Genomic DNA, 21203 nt, shown 5'->3' with positions numbered 1-21203 from the left:
CCTGTAGAGAAGTTCTCTGGAGGAATAGAAAGATTTCTAAGGGGTATCGTTATGTGAAAAAAGCAAGGTGTGGAGCAGCGCGTGTACACCTCACGTTGTGATGTGAAGGGCAGGGCTGTGGGTCAGGGCTGGGATCCACCCGCCCGCCACCAGCTGTTGCTAAGTCAGTGGCTTACAGTCTCGAGGACATGGAAGACACGCGATCCCTGGACCGGAGACAAAGGGCATTGTGACTCGCAGCACCGCCGATGGCAAGAGCCTTGCACCAGCTTAGGTGCCCTTGCCCATCTCAGGCGGTGTGTGCAGGGGGCTTGCGGGTGCTGCCCGTGCTCGGGGGTCCCTGAACTTGGGGATGGCACCTCTCCATTATCAGTGGTTAGCAAGTCCCAAAGGAAAACTGTACCTCACCCCTTGAGACTGCTCCCTGCAAACACAGCCGAAGAAACATTCCAGGGAGAGTGACCGCCCCTCTCTGGCTGGCCTCCTGCATTGCCCTCCTCAGCCCGAGGACTGGTGTGCTCATGCCCCAAAGGACTCAACCCCACCCTCTCTCCCCCACCAGGGAAACTGCCTCCCAGGTCGTGCGAAGGTGACTGGGCCAGCTTGCTCTCCAGCGGGCCCACACCTGATGCATGGAACTCCCACGCCATGCATGCACCCTCACCTCCAACACTGGGAAATCTCTGTGAATGCACTCTTATTTGTTTAGCCGGGACTAAGCAATTCTTAGCCTCTTCCAACTCTGAATAGATTTTCACAATACTACATCTGACTATGGAGGAAATGATTACCAAATTTCTAAGAATAAAACTGAAGGTAAAATATACCAACCAGTATCAAAGAAACAAATACCCAAACTATAGAAACTAGAGACAGAAAGGAACGGCATTCACCCTGCGTGCAGACCGCCCGACGCTGTGCTGTGTGATTGGTCCTGACACTCTGTTTTCTGGGCCGTGTCTAGTGAGTGTAATGACTCAAGCATTAGCATTTCCACCACCCACTGGGGGAAGCCAGGCTCTTCCACCGTGTGGGCTCGGCGTCAGGAGACCCTCTTCCACGGTCCGCTCGATGCTCCTGCACCGTTTCCTTCTCACCCAGGTTCCCAGCCCCACTGTGGTTTGCACCCTGAGTATTTGCAGAGAATTTCCTGCAGTTTCACATCTAGTCATTATTTGGTCCAAGTCTGTGTTTAATTCTCAGTCTTTTCCTGCAATTCAATATTCTACTCTTCTCAGCTTTCTATTCTCCAAATTTCCTCGAGTCAGTTTGAAAGCAAGTGGATTTAAAAATGCCGGCTCAGACGTGTCTGGTCTGTGACGGATGTGCTAGGACTGAGACTGACAGGAAAGATTTTCACTTTTGATAGGGGGTGGGGGACTTTCTCCCCCTGGGATCTTGATTTATGGCGTCTCCACAAATCGGAAGGCAACAGTGTCCCAGGGCTTTCAGTCTCTAACCATTGCAAATGCACCAATTTTAGGAGGGCAGTTAGTTATGCGTAGAGATTTGTGCATTGCCCTGTGGATAAGGAGCTCAGAGGGAACCCCATGCAGGCCCTAGGGAGTCGGCTCTCCCCACGTGCCCTGCTGCCAACCTCCTGATGCGGTCTAGTCTTTTCTGGACTGAGGGACGTGAGCTACTTCTGGCTCCAGTGACTGCTGACCATCTGGTTGGTTAGTGAAAACTCTTTTGCTCACGGCGACGACGCAGGTATGAGCCCCTGTGAGATGGACACCCCCTCGCCTCCCCTCTCCCGACCCTTTCATCCGCAGGAGCCGCCTTCCTGCTCAACTTCCGCCCCGAGGTCCCTGACCTGGGACTGACCCAGCTCTACCTGCCTCAGCTCCAGGGACCGTCCTCTTTCCCAGGATCCTGCTGGCGGGGTGTCCAGAGCCCTAAACTCTGGGGATCATCAAGCCCAGCAGAGCAGGACACAGGACTGTTGAGAGGTGCCCTGAGCGGACCTGCCGGGAGGGGCCATGGTGCTGGCGGCCAAGCCATTGGCAAGAAGCCAGGACCTCGCTTTCCCCCGTTAAACCACGAGGCCTGGGTTTCCTTACGGTGACAGCCCCCCACTTGGGAGGACACCAAGTGCTCCTCCGGGATTTACATCCCAGCAAGGCCACCTGAGCAGGTGGATGAGTCTTGAAAATGTAAATACAGGGTAACTGGGGGAGAAAGGAGTATAAACCAGGACCCTAAGTGCACGTATCTGAAAATCAAAAGCGCGTCAAAGGTACAGCTTTACCCAGCTTCACATTTGCTCATTAATTAGTTCTGACCCTTCAGAATATTGCCGTACCTGCAGCCATGTGGGGTGGGGGGCGATCCGAGCTGATTAAATTCTCGGCTAACGGACAGGACTGTGGCCAGCAACTTTGCTCATGCTTCTTCCTTCCTCCTGTCCTTCCTCCCTCCCTCCCTCCCTCCCTCCCTCCTTCCCTTCCTTCCTTCCTTCCTTCTTTCCTCCCTCCCTCTCTCCTCTGTCACAGGCAGGCGTGACCAGCATGTACAACCTGACGCTCATGATTAGGGAGAATGTGGACTATTTTGTTGAATAAGATGACATGGTTTAAACACCCCAAAACAATCCCTGGCACAAAGACAAACAGTACATATTAGTGTCTTCTTTTTATTCTTTCACTAACAAACTTAGTGTTATGTTTCCACTGGGAAAAAAAAATATTGTAGTTTAAGAGTTTGGAAAAAAAATGGGGTTAGTTTTATGGCCGCGAGATAAAATAGTGTTGGGTTTTTTTCCCCGGTGAAATCTTTTGGGCAATTAAATGCTGGGTTATGTCTTGATGATCATACAAATGCAGAGCATTTGAGCAGCTTTGATGAGGGGATCTGATCTCAAAAGAATGCAGCGCAAACTCTGTCTTCCTCCTTTCTTTATGTATTTCCTCACATGCACCTCCTTCCCGAGAAGGAGGAACTAAGGCATTCCGTGGGGGAGTGGTCCAGGGTCAGGGCTCTGACCCATCTGCACCTGGTGATTTCTTCCAGACTAGACTACCGCTCATCTCTACACGAGTCGGGAGTGGGCTGGCTGGGCCTATTGTTCTTTTCCCCTCTATTTTAAGGAGGGACATTTACCACAAACAAGTCAGCATGCGTGCTACGCGGGGTCAGTGGTAAATCTATCCTGCATTTTGTGGTTTAAACCTAACAGTTTAAACCCCAGATTTAAAATCAATTGTCCATCACACTCCTTATTGTGGGGGACGTCAGCCCCCATGGATCTTAATGCTTCTGAGCCTGTGTCCTGTGACTTCACGGAGATGCTGCGTCAACTTCACGTTTCTCGGCATCCACTTAGCAATCATTATGATTAATTCCTTGGAATCCAGATGATAATTTACCATCTTTCATCAGAGCCAGGGCTTCTATTTAGGATTTCTGTCCAGTTCATTTGCTGCTGCTTATCTCCCTGGTGCCCTACCGGGCATAAATAAAAGAGCCTGCTTTTAATTTTATGATGAAAGTAATTGCCAGTCACTCAGGGAGAAGATGGAAAGAAAGAATTTTGGAATATGGGGAATAAAGTCCCTGAATCTTGTTTCTGCGAGGGCTCTGTGAAGATGGACTTTCCCGAGTGCTCCTGGTGAACTGAAAGAAGTTTCACCTGTATTTAAACTGTCAGGATTTATCGAGTGCAAGTGGGAAAACAGTGTTTAAGTGCCAATTCTTCTCAAGCCAGAGCCCGGCATGGACCCTGCAAATGAGATTCTCCACCTCCCGTGCTCACCTGAGCAAAACGCACGCAGCAAACACCTCCTACAACACACGACTCAGAAAAGTTTGTTAATGTTCCACTGCTGAGTTCATCTTTACGATTAACTTTACGATTTTCCCCCATAAGACAGGCCTGACCACTCTGCCCAGAGCGTCTGGCGTTCTGGATGGGGTTGTTCTGGGCTGTGTTCTCTCCTGCCCGACTTCAAAGGAGGTGCACTTCTTCAGGGCACTTATAAATCTCAGATGTTCGTGTATGTTTAAAGCTGCACATTAACTTAAAAGGGAAAGAGTGTTTGTACAAACCATAGCTTCTGCATATGTTTTGCAGGCCAGGCTAGCAAAAGACAGGTTTAAATGTAAACTTCTAAAAATATACACTAGGAAACTCTTTTCTTCTGGCTGTTTAATAACCTTAGAAATAAACAATTACATGGACAGATCTTCAGTATCACGCCCAGAGCAGCGTCCAGAGGCAACCTGGGCAGGAAGGACGGGAATCTGCAGCCGCATTTTAGTGCCGCCCCCCCAAGATGTGAGGGTCACCCGGCCTCTTGGTCTTGGTGTCTGTACATCTTAAAATCGACAATAAAGATTCCCACCTTTCCCACTTCTCGGGGTCGGAGCAATCAACTGATTAGTGCATGTGAAAATGTTATCAAAATTATAAATTTCATATCAAATAAGAATCATTATTAACAGCCCCTCAAGAATCGTTTCCTTGTGGAAATGCCGGGAGCAGTCAGAGCCATCGCTTGACAACGGGCTCAATAATGTGGTCCAGGTTTGGGTTTGAGAGGGTGGTTTGCTTCTCCTCCCTTTCCAGCCCCCATGGGAAGGAAAGGGTTCCAGAGGGAGCAGATCTGTAACTCTGGCGCGATTGAGGAGGGTGGCTTGACTTCCACAGTCTGCTGGAGAAGAAGCCCTGGGGGTGCAGAGGAGGGAAATGCAGAGGGTAAAAAGGGGCCCCGAGTTCCAGCACAGACCAGCTGCCTCAGGGGCTACTCGTGTCCCAGAGAAATCGTGATGCTCCAAGTCAGGGCCAAGGGCAGGCGAGAGCCTGCGTCCCAGACAGGACTCGTCAAGTTACATTTTAATTAAGTGGCTGCCCCACTGGGCCAACCTCCCAAGAACACAGAGTAAAAGGTAGATTAACAACAAGGAAGGAAGGTAAAAGCCTGGAGATTAACTCAGAATATTAAAAATTTGACAAAAATGTGAATGAAGGAAGGAATTTAACAAATAAATGATATAAGGAAAAACTGCACAAATAAACAGCTTAAATATGTCAGGGAAGGACTTCCCCGGTGGCACAGTGGTTAAGACTCTGCGCTCCCAATGCAGGGGGCCTGGGTTCGATCTCTGGTCAGGGAACTAGAACCCACATGACACAACTAAGAGTTCGCATGCCACAACTAAGGAGCCGGCGAGCCACAACTAAGGAGCAGACCTGCCACAACTAAGGCCCGGCGCAACCAAAAAGAAAAAAATGTCAGCGAAGGTGACTGGCTGACATCCGCACAGTCTTATGAAATTATGTAGCATTCAAGTAAAAAAGACCCTTCCCTTCCGTGGGCAGCGGTGGGGCGACCACTGCAACTAAATGTGTCAGACAGGATGTTTCTAGTCAGAGATACTAGATAAGAGATCACAGAAAAATCCCTTGAAAATACTGAGAGCAAGTCAGCTTGAGCTCAGCATCCCCCAGCAAACACTTCCAGGAGCAAGAGAACCAAGTCAAGACACCTAGGGAGACGTGGACATTCAGTTTCTCTCCTGCGCATTTTAAAGGTGTTTCTAGAGATAGAAAGAGGACGGCGTGGATGCTGGGGATGGTGGTCCAGGCGGGAGGTGCGGGCTCCCCTTGGCTGGCTGGGCAGAGGCTCCAGCAGCGGGGGAAGCTGGTCTGCACCGCGGGTGAGAAGGCTTGGAGGTCACGTGACCTCCCAAAGCCGTTTAAGAAAGTCCAGCTGCTGAACCCGCCTTCAGCGTGACATGGTTTGAGCTGGTGGTGGGGGCAGGGAGGACAGATGTGACCCCATGGGAGGACGTGCTCTTTCTGCAGAGACGTTCCCGCCACTGAGAACCGCGTGCTTCCAGGAAACCACCTGGCTCTGCCGTGCGATTTACAGTGTCCTGAGCGGTGGACGCTGCTCAGTGGTTTCACCTCTTGGACTCACGGCACAGGGCAAACAGAGAAGACAGTTATGGTACAGAACTGAGTATAAATGTCATTGGTGATGACAGTATAAAAATATGTTCATCGTGCAGAGAAGTCGGCTAGGAAAGATGAGGGTGACTGACGGCCGCCATCCCTAACTTACAGAACAGGAAGTGAAGATGCACCATCCAAACTCGGCAGGGTGAGTATACACTCAAAGGTTTAAGTGTATACTATAGATACAATAACGAAAAATAAAAAAGTATCTAATTTTAATAGTGCAAATCGATATTTAGAATAGAAAATCTAGAAATATAGAACCAGTATAGTATTCAGAGTCACAAGAACAAAAATTTAAAATGATTAAAATGTCTGCTCCTGAGTTTGCTTGGGGCCAAGGGTAAGGTGGAGATATGGCTTTTTATTCGTAAGTTCTCTTCTGTTTGAGTTTTTACCAATGGCTGCAGTATTTTCATAAAGTAAAAACTGTTCTGTTCATAAGTATGTATTTTTGCTATCATATTTCTCAGAACAGCTACAAAATGCTCTTAGCCTCATTCATGAGAAGGACCTTACATGAGCTACTTGATGTGGATGAATTGGCTTCCCACCTAAAAATGAAGGGGGCAAAGAATCATGTTTTACTTCAAGATAGGTTTAATTTTATAACATTGTGATATATATTATAAAAACTAGAATAAGACACATCACCCCCTCTTAGAGTTTCTTAGGCATTTGCTTGACTAACTGAACAAGAATTAAGATTAAATTGCCCATCAATTTTAAGTAAGTGAATATTTGAAAATATTTCTATTAGTAATTTTGCACAATCCTCCCTAATCTCTTTTTAATCAACATGTTTATTAAATCTTCTCTTTATAACAGGAAAGTAAATTTCAGCAATTTATCCTTCCATGTTCATAAATTACTAATTACTATAAGTTTACCTTTTAAAGTCTCACTTTCACGTAATACATTTAGTTCCTTTAGATAAATTGCCTGCACGTAAAACAGTGTATTACTGGCCACTTTTAAGTATCGTTTCCCCACCAGTCTTTGTAAAACATCACTGCTTTCCAAGGGAAGTCTGAGAGTAGCTTTCCAGATTTTCTGGAATTGAATTTCCCAGAAAAGTGGAAAGATGTTGGACAATCACAGCTATAGAGCTGGGAAATATTGAAAAACTACTCACTAATCCTACTGACGTATGCGTTTGGGGTTGGAGTACATTGCACAACAAAGAAGAAATGTTGGTTGGTGCCTTTGCCCCCTCCCTCTCCCCATCCTTCCTTCTCTCCTTCCCATTCATCACTCAGCCCAAGCTAATTTAAACTATGTTATCCTGGAATCCGTGCAGAGAAATGCATGTGACACTCCAAATCTTAAAATTTGCCAAAGTTTGTGGCTGTGACCCTCCAGCCCTGCATGTAACTTCTTTTCACGTCGGATCTAAACTCTAAGAGTCAGGAAGGCAGCGCTGGATCTGTTTTGTTCTCTGCTGTTTGCCCAGAAGCCAGGAGGGCCTGCGGCCGCGGCAGATGCCCAGTCATAATCTACGGAGGACACGGACCTGGCACGTCTCTCTAAGTGCTGTATGTACACGAGCACACTTAACCTTCCAACGACCCCCAGGTAGGTTTGACCATCACCCCCTTTCAAAGGTGAGGAACTGAGTCCCAAAGAGGCCGGCTGGCCCGGTCACAGCACTAGTCACAGGAGTTGCTGGGTTCAACCCTGGGTGCCACCCCACTGCGTCCTGGATACCGTGTCCCCAGGGGGGGCCGTGTCTGTCCTCTGCACTCATTACGCGTGCAGAGTGGAGCCCACGTCTGGTTAGTGGCTGCCGTGGCTGCGTGGATGGAGCGCCGCCTCCAGCAGTCGTGGTCTGGACTGAGGGGGCTCTTAAGCCCTCAATTTGGGACATTTCTTATTCTACAAAGGGGCAGGTGTTACCGAACGCGAGTGGATCGGGCGGGATGCCTGCCACCAGATTCAACAGTATCATTGATGGAATAGAATTGCCTTTGACTTAGAACATTATAGAGTAATTTTTACATTTCAAAGTTTTTCATGTACTTTATCCTAGGCACCAAGTTACACTGTGAGGAGGCATTTTTATTTCCATTTTACTAAGATGCCCAAAGTGGAAAGGTTAAGTCATATGTCCTGACCCCAGTGGCCTTGCACTTGACACTGCAGGAGCCCCCGGGTGTCCAGAATGAGGGGAAAAAAGGGCCAGTCGTCTGGCTGTTAGTCGACTTCTAACATCCATATTTTTGGACATCAGGTAGATGTTCTTTTTCAAGTCTTAGACTTGGTCTACACTGGCAGAGAAAGTGTGTGTCTTTGAAACCTAACTAGCCCAAAAGTCAATTATTTTTTTTCAATAATCATTCTCTGGTAGGTCATTACCAGTTTGCCCCAAACTTTGGAACTAGTTACAGTTGAATTCAAATAACCAGCTAGCTAGTTATTATTAGTAGGTTAGTAGTGAGGTGTTTTCACCAAAAGTGACAGCTTAAAATTAAGCATCACTTTCTCCCAACCTGGCTTGTAAGAGCAGCCACGACCTTGATGGTTGGATGGACTGTTTCCTGCCCGCTCTGTCATCCTGAGAAGGGGACTCCATCAGTGAGCAGTTAGGGGTGGGGGCAGGGAGGAGCGCGTTCAGTCCTCTGTGTGTGTGGAGGCGGCTTTGGAGCGGCTGGTCATCTACTTTGTCACTGAGTCTGGGTCCTATCTCTGCTTTTCTTTCCGTGTCTTCGTGGGGAAGAGAGTCCTGGTTCCCAAGCTCAAGCCCACGCTAGGCTACACTCCTTCCTGGTGGGTGAGGTGCCCGAGGGGAAAGCAAGAGGCATTACCTTGGGTCATGACGATCCCAGCCAGCGCCTTGTGGCGGGCGTGCGCTGACGCCAGGCCCATGGCCAGCTCGTGGAACTTCTGCGTGACCAGCTGGGACACCGTGTCAGCGAATTCCTGCAAGACACAAGCAGCAAGCCTCTGTGACGGCTGCGCCGCTGCCATGTCCTCCAAGCTGCGACCCCATGGGCGTCTGAGGTCCCCCTGCCCTGCGGCACCCTGCCACCCAGGCACCGTGACCCCCCCAAGGCCTCGGGACATCAAATCTGCGGCCTCGATTCTGAGACTCAGCCCCCGGCGTGGCCCCTGGGCACAAGCCCCTGGGCCTATGCAGAACCTCCGGGTGGGGGGACCATCCCCTACATCCCTCCCCGCCTTGCAGAGGCTTCCTGCGGGGGGTTTGCACACACACATCGAGCAATCGGTTCCCACTTTCTTCTCCATGTCACAGAACCAATTCTAAACTCCCCCGTGTCCAGGGACCGCTCCCCACAGCTCCTCCACAGCCTGCTCCTTTCACGTTTCTGCACAAGTGCATGTGTACAAACACACACACATAGATATACACATGTGCATGCACATGATACACATGTGCACACACACATACACACAGAGAGACCCATGCACATGGCACACGTACCCATGCACACCTGTGTGTACATGCATACATGCACACATACATTCAGACATTGCAGCCACACACAGGCACACACATGCTGCACACACATACCACACACACACACACAAAGATACATGGGACGTGTGCACGCACACAAACACCAAGGTGATGTAATCCCGGTTGTTGAGTTTTCTGAAATGACCTGTGTTTCTACAACAGCGGCACATGTGAGACTTGCAGGCCCGTGTTCCCCAGAGAGCGAGGCTGTCGACTCCTGCCTTCCTCCTGGTCCTGCGGCTGAAGCACCTGCAGTGGCCCCATCACCGCTTTTCAGTCGACTTTCACAGGCTTGGAGTCGGAGACCCCGGTGTGCATCCACGTGGGCCCGGTTTCACATCCTCTGACCTCGCACGGGGGTTGGGGGGGCAGGGGGCAGGGGCCCCATCCAGCTGGAGGATCGGGCCGCTTCTGCCGGTGTGAGCATGGGACCCATCCCCCCCACCCGCCGTTCCCCCTGGCAGGGTGGTCCAGCATCCGCGGGCCACGCCGCAGGGCGCCTCCGTCTTTCGCTCTGGAATCGGGTTCTGGCGCCCTCGTGTTGCCTCCCATCCCCAGGAGTCGAGGGAGGAGCTGGTGTCCTTTCCTCCTCCAGTAACTTTCCAGGCGCTTCCCCCGCACCTTCAATGGTCCTTTCCCTTCTTTTTAAAATGAACTTTCTGGATGTGCAGGAGGTGATGAGACCAACATGACAGAGGAGACATCTCATCCCTCTGCGTCCATTGCACGGGGCCCTGTGGGGCCTCAGAACAGGACGCCCCAAATCACTGAACAATGACATAAACTACACAAAAACCGGTTTCGTGCGGAAACCCAGAGGCCAGTGTGCTTCACCCAGGGACGCAGAGCAGACCCGGTGCTGGTACCACCTTCTCGCTGTCCCCGCTTCAGCCTGCAGGGGGTGCAGGCTCACCCTTCTCTCCACTGAAGCCCCGTCTCTGCCAGGATGTGGCGGGGATGGCAGGGGTGGGTGTCAACCCAGCAGCCTTGACTCAGACCCGCCTCTCGAAGCCCCACTCCCTGCTTCTGGGGAAGTGGCTCTCTCTCCTGCGGAGGTTCAGCGGGACCAGCCCGTCTACAGGGGGTCGGGGCTGAGCACTGGGAGTGAGGAGGCGCGTTACCAGGCGGCTTCATCCTGGGTGCCTGGCGCCCTGGTGGAGCCATTCCAGGAAAAGTTGAAGCAGAACAAATCAGAGCTTGTTCCTGACTCTCTTGGTTACATGGATGAAGGGTCCCTCCCCTCCCTCCGCCTGGCGAGGCGGGTGGGGCAGTGGACGGAGGTGGGTTGCGTTGTCCAGTCTCTCCAGGGGTAATGAGGACCTCTGCTAGTGGACATGACCTCGGACCTAGCAAACCTCCCGTGTAAGGGCTGCACCCCCAAGGGGTGACTGGGGTTGGGGGGCTGCCCCACCGGCCGGTCAGGCCCCTGGCCTGTCCCAGCAGGCCTGACCCTGGGGTTGGGCTCCTGGCCTGCATCTAGTCCATTGTGCCCCGTCTCTTAAAACCGTCCTCGGCTGAGGACACTGCTTTCCATCACCACAGCCCTCGGCGCGGAGCTGGTCCTAGAACCCCGTGCAGCGTCTGTTTGGGGCTTTGTCTGTATCTTGTGCTTCCCCAGCAGCTCCATGTTTTTAATGACGGAGCCCCAACTCCACGCACATTCGAGGTAGGGGTGTGGCTTGTACGCATCTCACACTTTCTTCGTCCTGCCGTGGATGTGTGGTCCCGCGTGTGTCAGTGATGATGCACGTCTCAGATGGATGACTGCCTGCACCCACGACTTTTTCAGGGATGGCAGAACACACACACTGGCTGGTGGGAGGGTAGACATTTCAGGAAAAAATTAGTGATGTTTCTTCACCCGTCATTCTGGTATTTTCTGACTCTAACATGCTGTCTCAGTCGGCTGAGCTGCCGCCACCAGCGCCACTGGCCCTGCGCCCTCGAGGGCTTCCCTGGTGCCCCACCTGGGCCCAGGTTAAGGGGACCATGGCCGGGTGCCAGAGCTGCCCGCCTCCACCTCTGAACCACCCATGCTCCATCAAGACCTTTTTTTTTAAACATCTCCTCCCCTTTAAACCTTTTTTCTTTACCTTTTTTTTAGGGGTCTTGACATTTATGTTAAGCATGTTTCTCAGTTAACATTTTATAAAGATGAATTGAAAAAGAAAAAAGCAAAGATTTCTTTAACTTTTCTTACTTTGGGTGAAGGACAATCTAATTAAGATGTAGAGGGGTATTTAGCTGGTTAAAATTTATCTCTGGTATTTAACCAGTATTACTTTCTAGGACTGCTTTGAAAAGTCTTGCTTACAGTTTTGCCAGGGGGAATTTTATGGAATGTTTATATATTGAACTACGACCCTTAGTTTTTCTGGGTTTAAAAGTCAAAGGAAGAGAATCATGAATAACCATCTCCATCGGAAAAAGAGCATCTCCTCTATTACAGGGACCCGAGTTGTCTCTTTACAGACCTTCTGGAGTCTTTGGGAAATGAACAGTTTTTGGTTTTGGAAAAGACTGAAGAAACGCAGTCTGCGAGCTTTTCTGCTCCGAGGCCCCCTTTCCCCCAACAAAGTCCGCCCCTCTCCTGCCTCTCCCCGGCACCCCATCTACTGCACCACAGCTATTTTCAGTGATTGGCTTTAATTAAATCACATACATGATTACAGCTGTATGTAGTTCTTCATAGTTGGATTTGTGTATGTAAGTGACGTTGTCATTGATTACATGGGGTGTTAGAAGCCAGGTAGAAACTTGGAATTCACGTAGGGAGATGCAAACTTACCGTCTAATTTAACAGTAGGAATTTTTTATGTTTTAATCGCTTGGGATTTAATATATACAGTCAACTCTGGTTACTGCGAACCCAATTAATCAAACCCTGAGATAATTTGATTTTTCCCCACCTGGCACTTGGTTTATGATAGAAGCAGCTAAATGCTCAAAAGCAAGCTTGCATCGAGAATTATTTTTATAAATTCAAACTCCAGGACAGGTCTGTGGGCTGTGTGGAGTTCCTTCAGTCTCCTAGGGTGGAGACGTGCGTCCCAACTACCAGCAAACTACTTAAAGCATATTTTTTGAGCCCTGGGCTGAGCGGTCCTGCATCACTGCTTTCTGGTCTAGTCCGTCCTGGGTGGGAGAGGAGGGATCCTACAGAGATCCCACGTCTGGCTTAGGTCAGCCCTTGGGCACAAGCACAGTGAGAGTCATGGTGGTGAAGCCCCCCCTGGAAACCTCAGGGTGGGTGGTCCGCCCATCAGGACAGTGAACAGGGGAGGGCCTGGGTGGGGCCTGGGTGGGGCAGGAGAGGCTGGACCTGGGGACAGTTGAGAAGCCAGCTTTGTTATATCGAAAGCCCTATGCAGAGAGTCTCTAAAGATGCACTCCAAAAGTCCCGAATAATGAGCTGAAGTGTCATTTGCAACATAAATTCTTTGTTAAATATGAAAAAGAGAGACATCCAGTTGTACTCATTACTGCTGGTGATTTAGCGATTTAGAAAATGCCTCTGAAGGTCCCCTGGTAGCAGGAGAGCATTATTGTGTCTTCCACAAGTTGGTCATGGCCTCCCCGAGCACGTAAGTGGTGGGGAAGTGTGATCCCCTGAAGGCCCCTCCCTCTGGAGGCCTCAGGACCCCACCCCAGCTTTTCTCAGGGCAGGAACAGATGGGGTGGATGGGACTGGGGGCCGTAGAATCTGCAGTGCTGCCCCAAGTCCCTGCAGGGGCCCTACGAGACTTGGTCTGAAATCGGTCGATGCTGTTCATGCAGAAATTGGCACAGGCTGGACATTTGGACCAGAAATGATCAGAGGAGACAGAATCTGGCTTCTGGTTAAATCACGGTGATAATCAGGTGCTTCTGCTTCCAAAGGTTAAGTGGGGAAGTTGGCTCCGCATTTAATGAGCTGTGTGTTACTGTACTTAACAAAAACAGGAACGCGAGGCTACCTAGACTTCTGCGTGTTGTGGTCTGCACGCTGCCTGTCGGCCCAATTACCACGGCAAATTAACAGCATTATTTAAATAGGAAAACAAACTTTAAATAGGAACACCAAAAGACTCAAACTCTACTCATTTCCAACACTAATATTTTGAAAGGCTTAAGTAAATAAAATGTGTTCAGATTTGCAGTAGCAGTCCTCAGGGTAAAATTGACATTCAGCCAAAGTGGTGAGGATATTAAAATCGATAGATTATGAGGGAGAGAGCCGTCAGTAAATATTTTCCTGTTGAAATCCCGTCTTTGGGTTTATACTGCTGAAATATCAGAAAGGTTAGATTTGCATATGGACGGGGCCAGGCGGGACCTGGGACACCCTGTGCCCTTCCTGTCCGCCTTGTCTGCAGCACACGACGGTGGGCGGGCGCCCTGGAGGTGGGCGTGCCAGGGGCCTAGGGAGTGGGGCCATGTGCCCCCGCTGTTGGGACTCATTCTCCATAAAGCACGGCCAACTTGTGCTCCTTCTTGGCCATCCACGCGGCCAGAACCGGGAAGGCAGGAGAAACGCTGGCAGGATGGTCGTCCGGCCACCGGACAGCGGTCCACAGCTCAGAGGGATCCCAGTGCATGGGAGAGGATCTTCCCCAGCCTCCATCTCAATACTCCTTCGTGTGTCCGGGGAAAAGCCCACCTCCAGGTCTTGGTAATGACTCCTGTTTGTTGACAATGGCAATAAAGCCTCAATCAATTTCAAAGTCAGGGACTGGTGAACACGTGTCCCACTAAATAACTCAGGTTACCTGACTAGTCGATTATTCTATATCTCAAATTACTGAGAGGCCAATAACAAATTTGAAGGAAGGCATGAAAGATGGAAGCCCTTTATCCCCGCTTCCATGGCATCGTGGGAAAAGCTCTGAACTTGGCATCAGAGGACAGGCTTGCGTTCCTTCACACCCTCTCCGAATTGTTCAACCACCACGGGGCAGTTAGCAGCTCTGAGCCCTCGGTCTCCTTTCTGTAAAAGAGGCACTGTAAGAATTACCTGTAAAGTCCACGATCCTGAATCTCAGCGGGGAGATCCAGGCCTGCAGCATCCGCCTAAAACACTTCTGGATGACGTTTTCTTTCCAGTGTTGCCAGAAGCAGTTGCTCCATGGGCACCAGGGGCTGCGTGGAAGCGGAAGTACACGGAGGCTGGAGGACCCCTCTTCAGGGTTGGCCCCCGCCTGTCGTGGGCAACAGGGAGGTAACTGCACGACACTGCCCCTCAGTGTCCTGTGGCTGTTCCCAGCTCAGGTGTTTCAGTGGGATGGCCCCGAGGCTAGGAGGTACCGCATCCTGGCAGACAGTGTTTTCCAAAGACGGCTGCGCCCTTGTCTCCCACGCTGCTGGCTCTTCTCACCAGTGATCTCCACCTGTCACCTGCCTCCTATCCAGTAGGCTGTGCGTCCTCTCCTCGGAGACGTCTCACCCGCAGAGTGAGAGGGACGGTGGCCCGTGAACACACGCATCTGTGTCTGGGTCCTGGATGTGACCTCTCGGGACGCAGCTGGGCGTAGCCCCATGGAGAGGCCGCGGGTGAGCTTCCCTGGGAGGGTCCTTGGCCCGCAGTGACCCATGGAGCACAGCCCAAATGACAGCGCAAGAGCAAGACTCACGATGATGTGGTTTTGAGCTGTTGGGTTTGGTGTGGTTTGTGACACAACGACAGCGCCTAAAGCAGATGTGGAGAAGGTGCTGCTAGACCGTGATGGGCAGTTTGGCAGAGGGCTTGGATCGGGCCACTCCTGGCGTTGCTACCTAACAGCAGCCTGACTTTGCGAACATTATTTGGCCTGGACGTTCTCACCTCTCCAATAGGAATAGCGCCTGGGTCATGGGATTTTTATGGGGTGAAACGAGAGCCCAGAAGTAGATGCTGAAAATAGTACCTGGTACTGAAAACTCAGTGTCGAATCCACCAGCATTAAGTGTTTTGTTAGTATCGTCCAAACTGTGCGGACACAGTGCTTCCGGGAGACGGTACAGAGATACCTCTCCGCACTTCTCTGCACCACTGTCTGCTCAGCACGAAGCTGTTTAAAGGACACGTTTGATGCCATCAGGCAGTGTTGAGCGGTGTCTGTTGAGACAACCGTTCCCGAAACACTTCTCGTGTGCCGAGTGGCTTCCCTGGGCCATCCCCCCCTGCCCGCCTGGCCAACCCTGAGCCCTCAGTGCACCATCTGCCGGGCACGCTTTCAAAGAACCCGGATCACAGGTGAACAACGAGGAACTGGGAAAGCTGCATGTTGACTTAATCTAAACCCCTGGGCATGGATGCTGTGTGTATTTTGGATCCAAGTCCAATCTTAAGGAGAAATCACATACACGTCAATGTTTCATGCAGTCATTTTTTAGTGAAATCACGACAATTTTGGGTGAGGAGTTGCTCACCAGTTAAATTATTTGCTTGACATTTTATCAGCTTTAAATTTGTTATTATTGTTTAACCTGGAAGACAGTCTCTTTAGTGACAATGCATCTGAACATTAATGTTTGGAGTCAGGTTGACCGGCACTGCAGGCTACCTGGCTTGTCCACTCATTTTTCTGACTTCAGTCCACCCTGATTTCATCCTCGGGCCACAGTGTTCTGTGGTTGGTCACCGATGAGCATCATGCTCATGAGCCTGACACCCGAGGACCAGAGCCCCGTCTCTGTCATCCTGGCAACGGCAATGTCCCTCCCCCCAACATACACCCCAGTCAAAGTGTGCGTTTGCCTTTGGGGCCTCTGGAGCAGCCCCCCACCCCAGGTAAGCTGGAAAAGGATTGGGAAGGGGTCTGTTGGAGCTGTTGCTGTGGAAACCTCGCTGTATCTAGAAAAGCCGGGGGAGAGGCCGAGTGGAGGCTGTTTCTCAAGCATTTCTATTCTTATTTCGTCTCTGAACCTGTCCCCTGGGGAAAAGAATCAATCAAAATTTATTGAGCAAGACACTAGTGAAATCCAGAGACTAATCAGACAGGGTCCTCTGTATAGAGAGGCCCGTGACATGACGTCTGCCCGGGGCTGGGAGCCCGCCAGGTGCTGAGTGCCTGGGGCAGCCTGTCCCCTTAATCCAAGGGTCCCCAGCCCCCAGGCCGTGGACCAGTACTGGTCTGTGGCCTGTTAGGAGCCGGGCCACACAGCAGGAGGTGAGCGGCAGGCGAGCCAGCGAAGCTTCATCTGCCGCCCCCCATCGCTCCCCATCGCTCACATTACTGCCTGAACCATCCCCCCACACGCCATCTGTGGAAAAATTGTCTTCCACGAAACCGGTCCCTGGTGCCAAAAAGTCTGGGGACCACTGCCTTAATCCACATCATCGTCCTGGAGGTGGTCACTGTTGCTACCCTGTTCACAGACCAACAAGCTGAGGTGGAAGAAGTAGACTTCCCTGCAAGTCTGGTTGGACCCCCCACAGGTGGGAACCACTGTCCTGCCTGGAGAGGGCTGCTGGGGTGGGGGGCGGTGAAACGCTGCCCCTTACACCAGTCTGGGTTTCCTGACTGCCTCAAGTCATGAAGTGACCTCGGTTATTGGAGACGGAGGACTTCCTAGAGGAGGCAGGAGGCCCCTCCCAGTAGGAGAGCTGCTCAGGGGCGTCTGTGGGTCCACAGGGCCTGTCGCGGATGCTCTGAATCAGACTTCCGGGCAGCACAGCCGGAGCGCAGATGCTTCTAACACACAGCACATTTGACAACATGTGACAAAGATGCTGCCCCTGAACAAATCGCACAGGGTCCCTGAGATGATTTCAGCCACCACGGCCCACCACCCCGTCCCTCTCTGCTTGGTCCAGTTTTAGTGGGGGTCCTGCTGAGTCGGCTTAGCCAGACCCCTCTGACCTGCTCTTCCCTCCTAGTGGTTTTCCGTCCGCTGCCCCACCCGGCCCTGGGCTGCAGCCCCACCGGCCACGCCGTGATCTGAGCTGGGCTCCATGCCTCCCTGCAAGGCCATCGCAGGGGTCTTTACCTGCCGCCACTGTCCTCCGCATGAATAAAGTCTTCCTGTTGGTGCTTTAACAGTGACACTGAATATTTCTTTCCTTAACATTGTCTAAAAACTGGCGAGGATCAGACACAGCAATGGGGTAGGGTGGGGAGGGGCAGGAAGCCAGATGTGGGTGGGGACGGTGGAGCTGGGACAGGCCACGCGATGGTGACAGGCAGGCCAGTCGCTCTGCCCGCACCTCCTGGGGCCAGAAAACCAGACAGACGGACACCTCCATGCGAGAGTGCTGAGCTGAATGTGCGTGGTGGGACTTTAGCCCTTGCTGTCATCCCTGGTCTGCAGTCCCCACGCGGCCCCTACACAGCCGGCCGGCCTCCCCTTCTGGGCTCCAGGCTGGGCCCCCTTCTCTCTCTGTCCCTTTGGTCTACACAGGCCTCACACCACCCGGGGCTACTGCGAGTCTCCCACCCAATTCAGCCCTCAGAGGAAGCCTCCTGCCCCTCTCCTGCCCCTGGACACGCAGAAACCCGCCGAATGAATCTTGGAGCAGAACAGCGAGGTTCCCTCCGATCTTGTCTCCCCGCCCCCGGCGGGGGAGCAGTGTCTAAGCTACGGGTTTCTTGGTGAAACGGGAGAATCCTTTGTCTGTGGACAAGAGGCCCCTCAATACCTATGATGGATTCACAAAGACGGGTAGGGAGCTGGTCACACTCGTAAACTCCAATTTTATCAACATGAAGGCATTTAAAATCTTGTACTGTTGGCATTTAAAAATTCTACATGATTAGTTACATTAAAGAAACGGGAGCGACTAAGACTCCACGCTCCCAATGCAGGGGGTCCGGGGTCGATCGTTGGTCAGGGAATAGATCCCACATGCGGCAACTAAAGATCCCGCATGCCTCAACAAAGATCCCTCATGCCGCAACTAAGACCCGGCGCAGCCAAATAAATAAATAAATAGATAGATAGATAAATAGATATTTTTTTAAAAAAGGAAACAGGGGAAATGAAGAAAAGAGGATTTTTGGATAAGTTTTTTTCCCGTAAGATGTTATGGAAAATACCGAATGAATCTTTTTGGCCAACCCAATACTGTTGCGGGAAACGGGACTCGTGAAACAGCCCCAGGGCCAGCAGGCCGCCAAGTGTAGACTGTGGGTGAATTAGCCGGCTGTCGGCTGTCGTTAGGCTCTCAGGCTCCTCCCTCAGAGAGTGAGTGCAGGGCCAGAGGGCTCAGGGTCGCTGGGTCACTGGGAGCAGTGCAGGTGGGAAGGAGGGGAACCCAGCAGCTACTGCTGACCTGAGGGGGTCCCCTCCCTTGGGAACCAGGTGCCAGAGGGACCAGCACCTCAGGGAAGAGGTGACCCTGGCTGGGAGAGGTAAACCGACTTCCCACAGGTGACCCAGTGGCAGGGTTAGGATTCACATCCAGATGTTTGAATTGTAGCTCTAATATTTGGGCTCCTGACTACAATGTCAAAAGTGACTTCCAAGGGCTTTTTCATAATCGAGGATTTCAAAAAAGCCCAAGATAAAGATCCCATGTTCATTAACTTGAAAAATTGAGAATTGAAGTTTGTGTGCACAGATACCTGTGTATCTACACACCGATTAAGTAAATTTGTAGCTATTCACAATTAAGCAAATTGTTAGATACCCACAAGTTTGTTTAAGCATATTAATAGCAGTTATTGCTTTAACAATTAATTTCAAGTTGGAATACAATAAAAATGTAGATAATGAACTAAAACCGCATTGGAAATGTGATATGTCTTTTTTGTTGAACTGGTGCTTTCTTATGTACTCAGGGAGATATTTTGCATCTGGGTTTAATTAGAATCTTTAAATTCTCATTAGCGCACTAACACGAAGATGCTCACAGATGAGGGCCTCTGTTTGGGGTTGATTCATGGCTGTTTGAGTTCATCTGGATTTAAAAAGATGTAAACAAGAAGAATCATTTCAGCACATCAAGAGAGAAAGACTCTCAATAGGTATCGTAGTTGTTCCTCAAAGGAAGTAATATTTACTTTCTTAGCTTTTGTTACATTCAAGAACAGTTGTTTAGCTATTGCCTGAATAATAAGGGATGCTAACACCTGTTTTGCAAAATTATCAGTGACGTCAATGTCATACTTCAAACATAAAGGACGAACTCTCAGCCCCCTTTGTCTCATGACTTTGGCCCCAATCTGCTTTCTTTACCCTGAAAAGAGTTTCCACAGAGGTGAAATAAAGTAGGTTAAAATTGCTAAATAGTTCCAAACAGTGCATCTGCAGTGCTGACTAAAGCTGTGGCCAGGCCATTGCTGTGCATTTCTTCAAGCTCATGGAGACCTGAGACCAGAGATCCGCCACCGCTCATTTCCTGTACGTGACAAATGGGAGAGAGATGCTCGAAAGGTGCCTGTTCTCTAAGCTGAACCTCCACAGTCAAGAAAGTCATTGCCCTCATGCCTTGGACTCAGCACCGCTGTGCACACACCTGGGACCTGGACCTGGTGCTTCTCGCTACTGGAACCAGTGCCACACCAATGGTCACCACACATGCCACCCAACTGGCACGCTGTGCCACCAGCAAGTGAAGGTCTTTTCCCGTTGAAGCCAGTCCTTAAAGTCTGGAAGGGGCGAATGTTCAAATGCATAGATACCAATGCAAGGCTACAAGGAACATGAAAATCATGGAAACATGATACCACTGAAGTACATTTCCAGTAAACAACCCTAAAGCATTGGCGATCTATGAATTTCCTGACAAAGAATTCAAAACAATTGTTTTTAAAGAAGCTCAGTGATAGACAACTCAACAAAATCAGGAAAGCAATTTATGAACAAAATGAGGAGCTTAACAAAGAGACAGAGATCATAAAATAAAACCAACCAAATTCTGGAGCTGAAGAATACAATGACTGTGATGGAAAAAAAAATACAATAGAGAGCTTTGCCAGCAGACTTGATTGAGCATCTGTGAACTCAAAGACAAGTCACTTGAAATTATCCGGGCAGAGGAGAAAAATAAAGAATAAAGAAGAGTGGGATTTATGGGACACTGTTAAAGGAAGGATGGATGCATTATGGGAGTCCGGAAGAAGCAGAGAAAGAAAAAGAGGCAGAAAGCTTATTTAAGTAAATAATGATAAAAAAGCTTCCTAAATCTGGGGAAGGAAATAGTCACACAGACTCAAGAAGCAAAGGATCTCAAGTAGGTTAAGCACGAAGAGGTCTACATCAGGACACACTGTAATTATATTGTAGAAGTCAAAGACAGAGACTTTTGAAAGCAGCCAGGGAAAAGTGACTCATCACATATATGGGAACACCTATAAGGTTACCAGTGGATTTCTCAGCAGAAAGCTCGCAAGCCAGCAGAGATATATTCAAAGTACTGAAAGAAAGAAAAAGGCCAATCTTTAAACATGAAGATGAGAGAATGTCTTTCCCAGACAAACAAAAACTGAGGGAGTGCATTGCCTCTAGGCCTGCTTTACAAAAATGCTTAGGAGTTATTCATACACGCACACACACACACACACACACACTGGAATACTGTTCACCCTTTAAAAAGGAGGGGATCCTGCCATTTGTGACAACGTGGATGAACCTGGAGGGCACTATGCTGAGTGAGATAAGCAGACACAGAAAGACAAACTCGGCCGGATCTCACTTACATGTGGAATGTACAATAGAAGCGGCAGGTGACATTGCAAACTTGTTTAGAACAAACATGACATGGAGATGGCTCCTTTGGGTGGGTGTATTCTGGAGGAAGCACAAGATAACACTTTGGAGTGAACGGTAGATAGGTTCTTATTAGATTTACGTGGGGAGGTGAAAGGG

At 50.2% G+C, this 21203-nt stretch overlaps 1 protein-coding gene across 1 annotated transcript in view; it reads right to left on the bottom strand.

Annotated features, from left to right (window-relative positions):
- Nucleotides 1–21203, bottom strand: part of ADARB2 (adenosine deaminase RNA specific B2 (inactive)) — a 373120-nt gene that overhangs the window by 24111 nt on the left and 327806 nt on the right. Inside the window, exon 4 of the mRNA XM_057544022.1 lies at nt 8764–8878. Within this exon, the coding sequence (XP_057400005.1) occupies nt 8764–8878 (115 nt within the window). The remainder of the gene's footprint in view (nt 1–8763; nt 8879–21203) is intronic.

Source organism: Balaenoptera acutorostrata, chromosome 3 (assembly GCF_949987535.1).
Source record: "Balaenoptera acutorostrata chromosome 3, mBalAcu1.1, whole genome shotgun sequence".
NCBI classification, from domain to species: domain Eukaryota; kingdom Metazoa; phylum Chordata; class Mammalia; order Artiodactyla; family Balaenopteridae; genus Balaenoptera; species Balaenoptera acutorostrata.
Note: the sequence above shows the minus strand (reverse complement) of the source record. Positions and strands in the feature narration are given on the sequence as shown.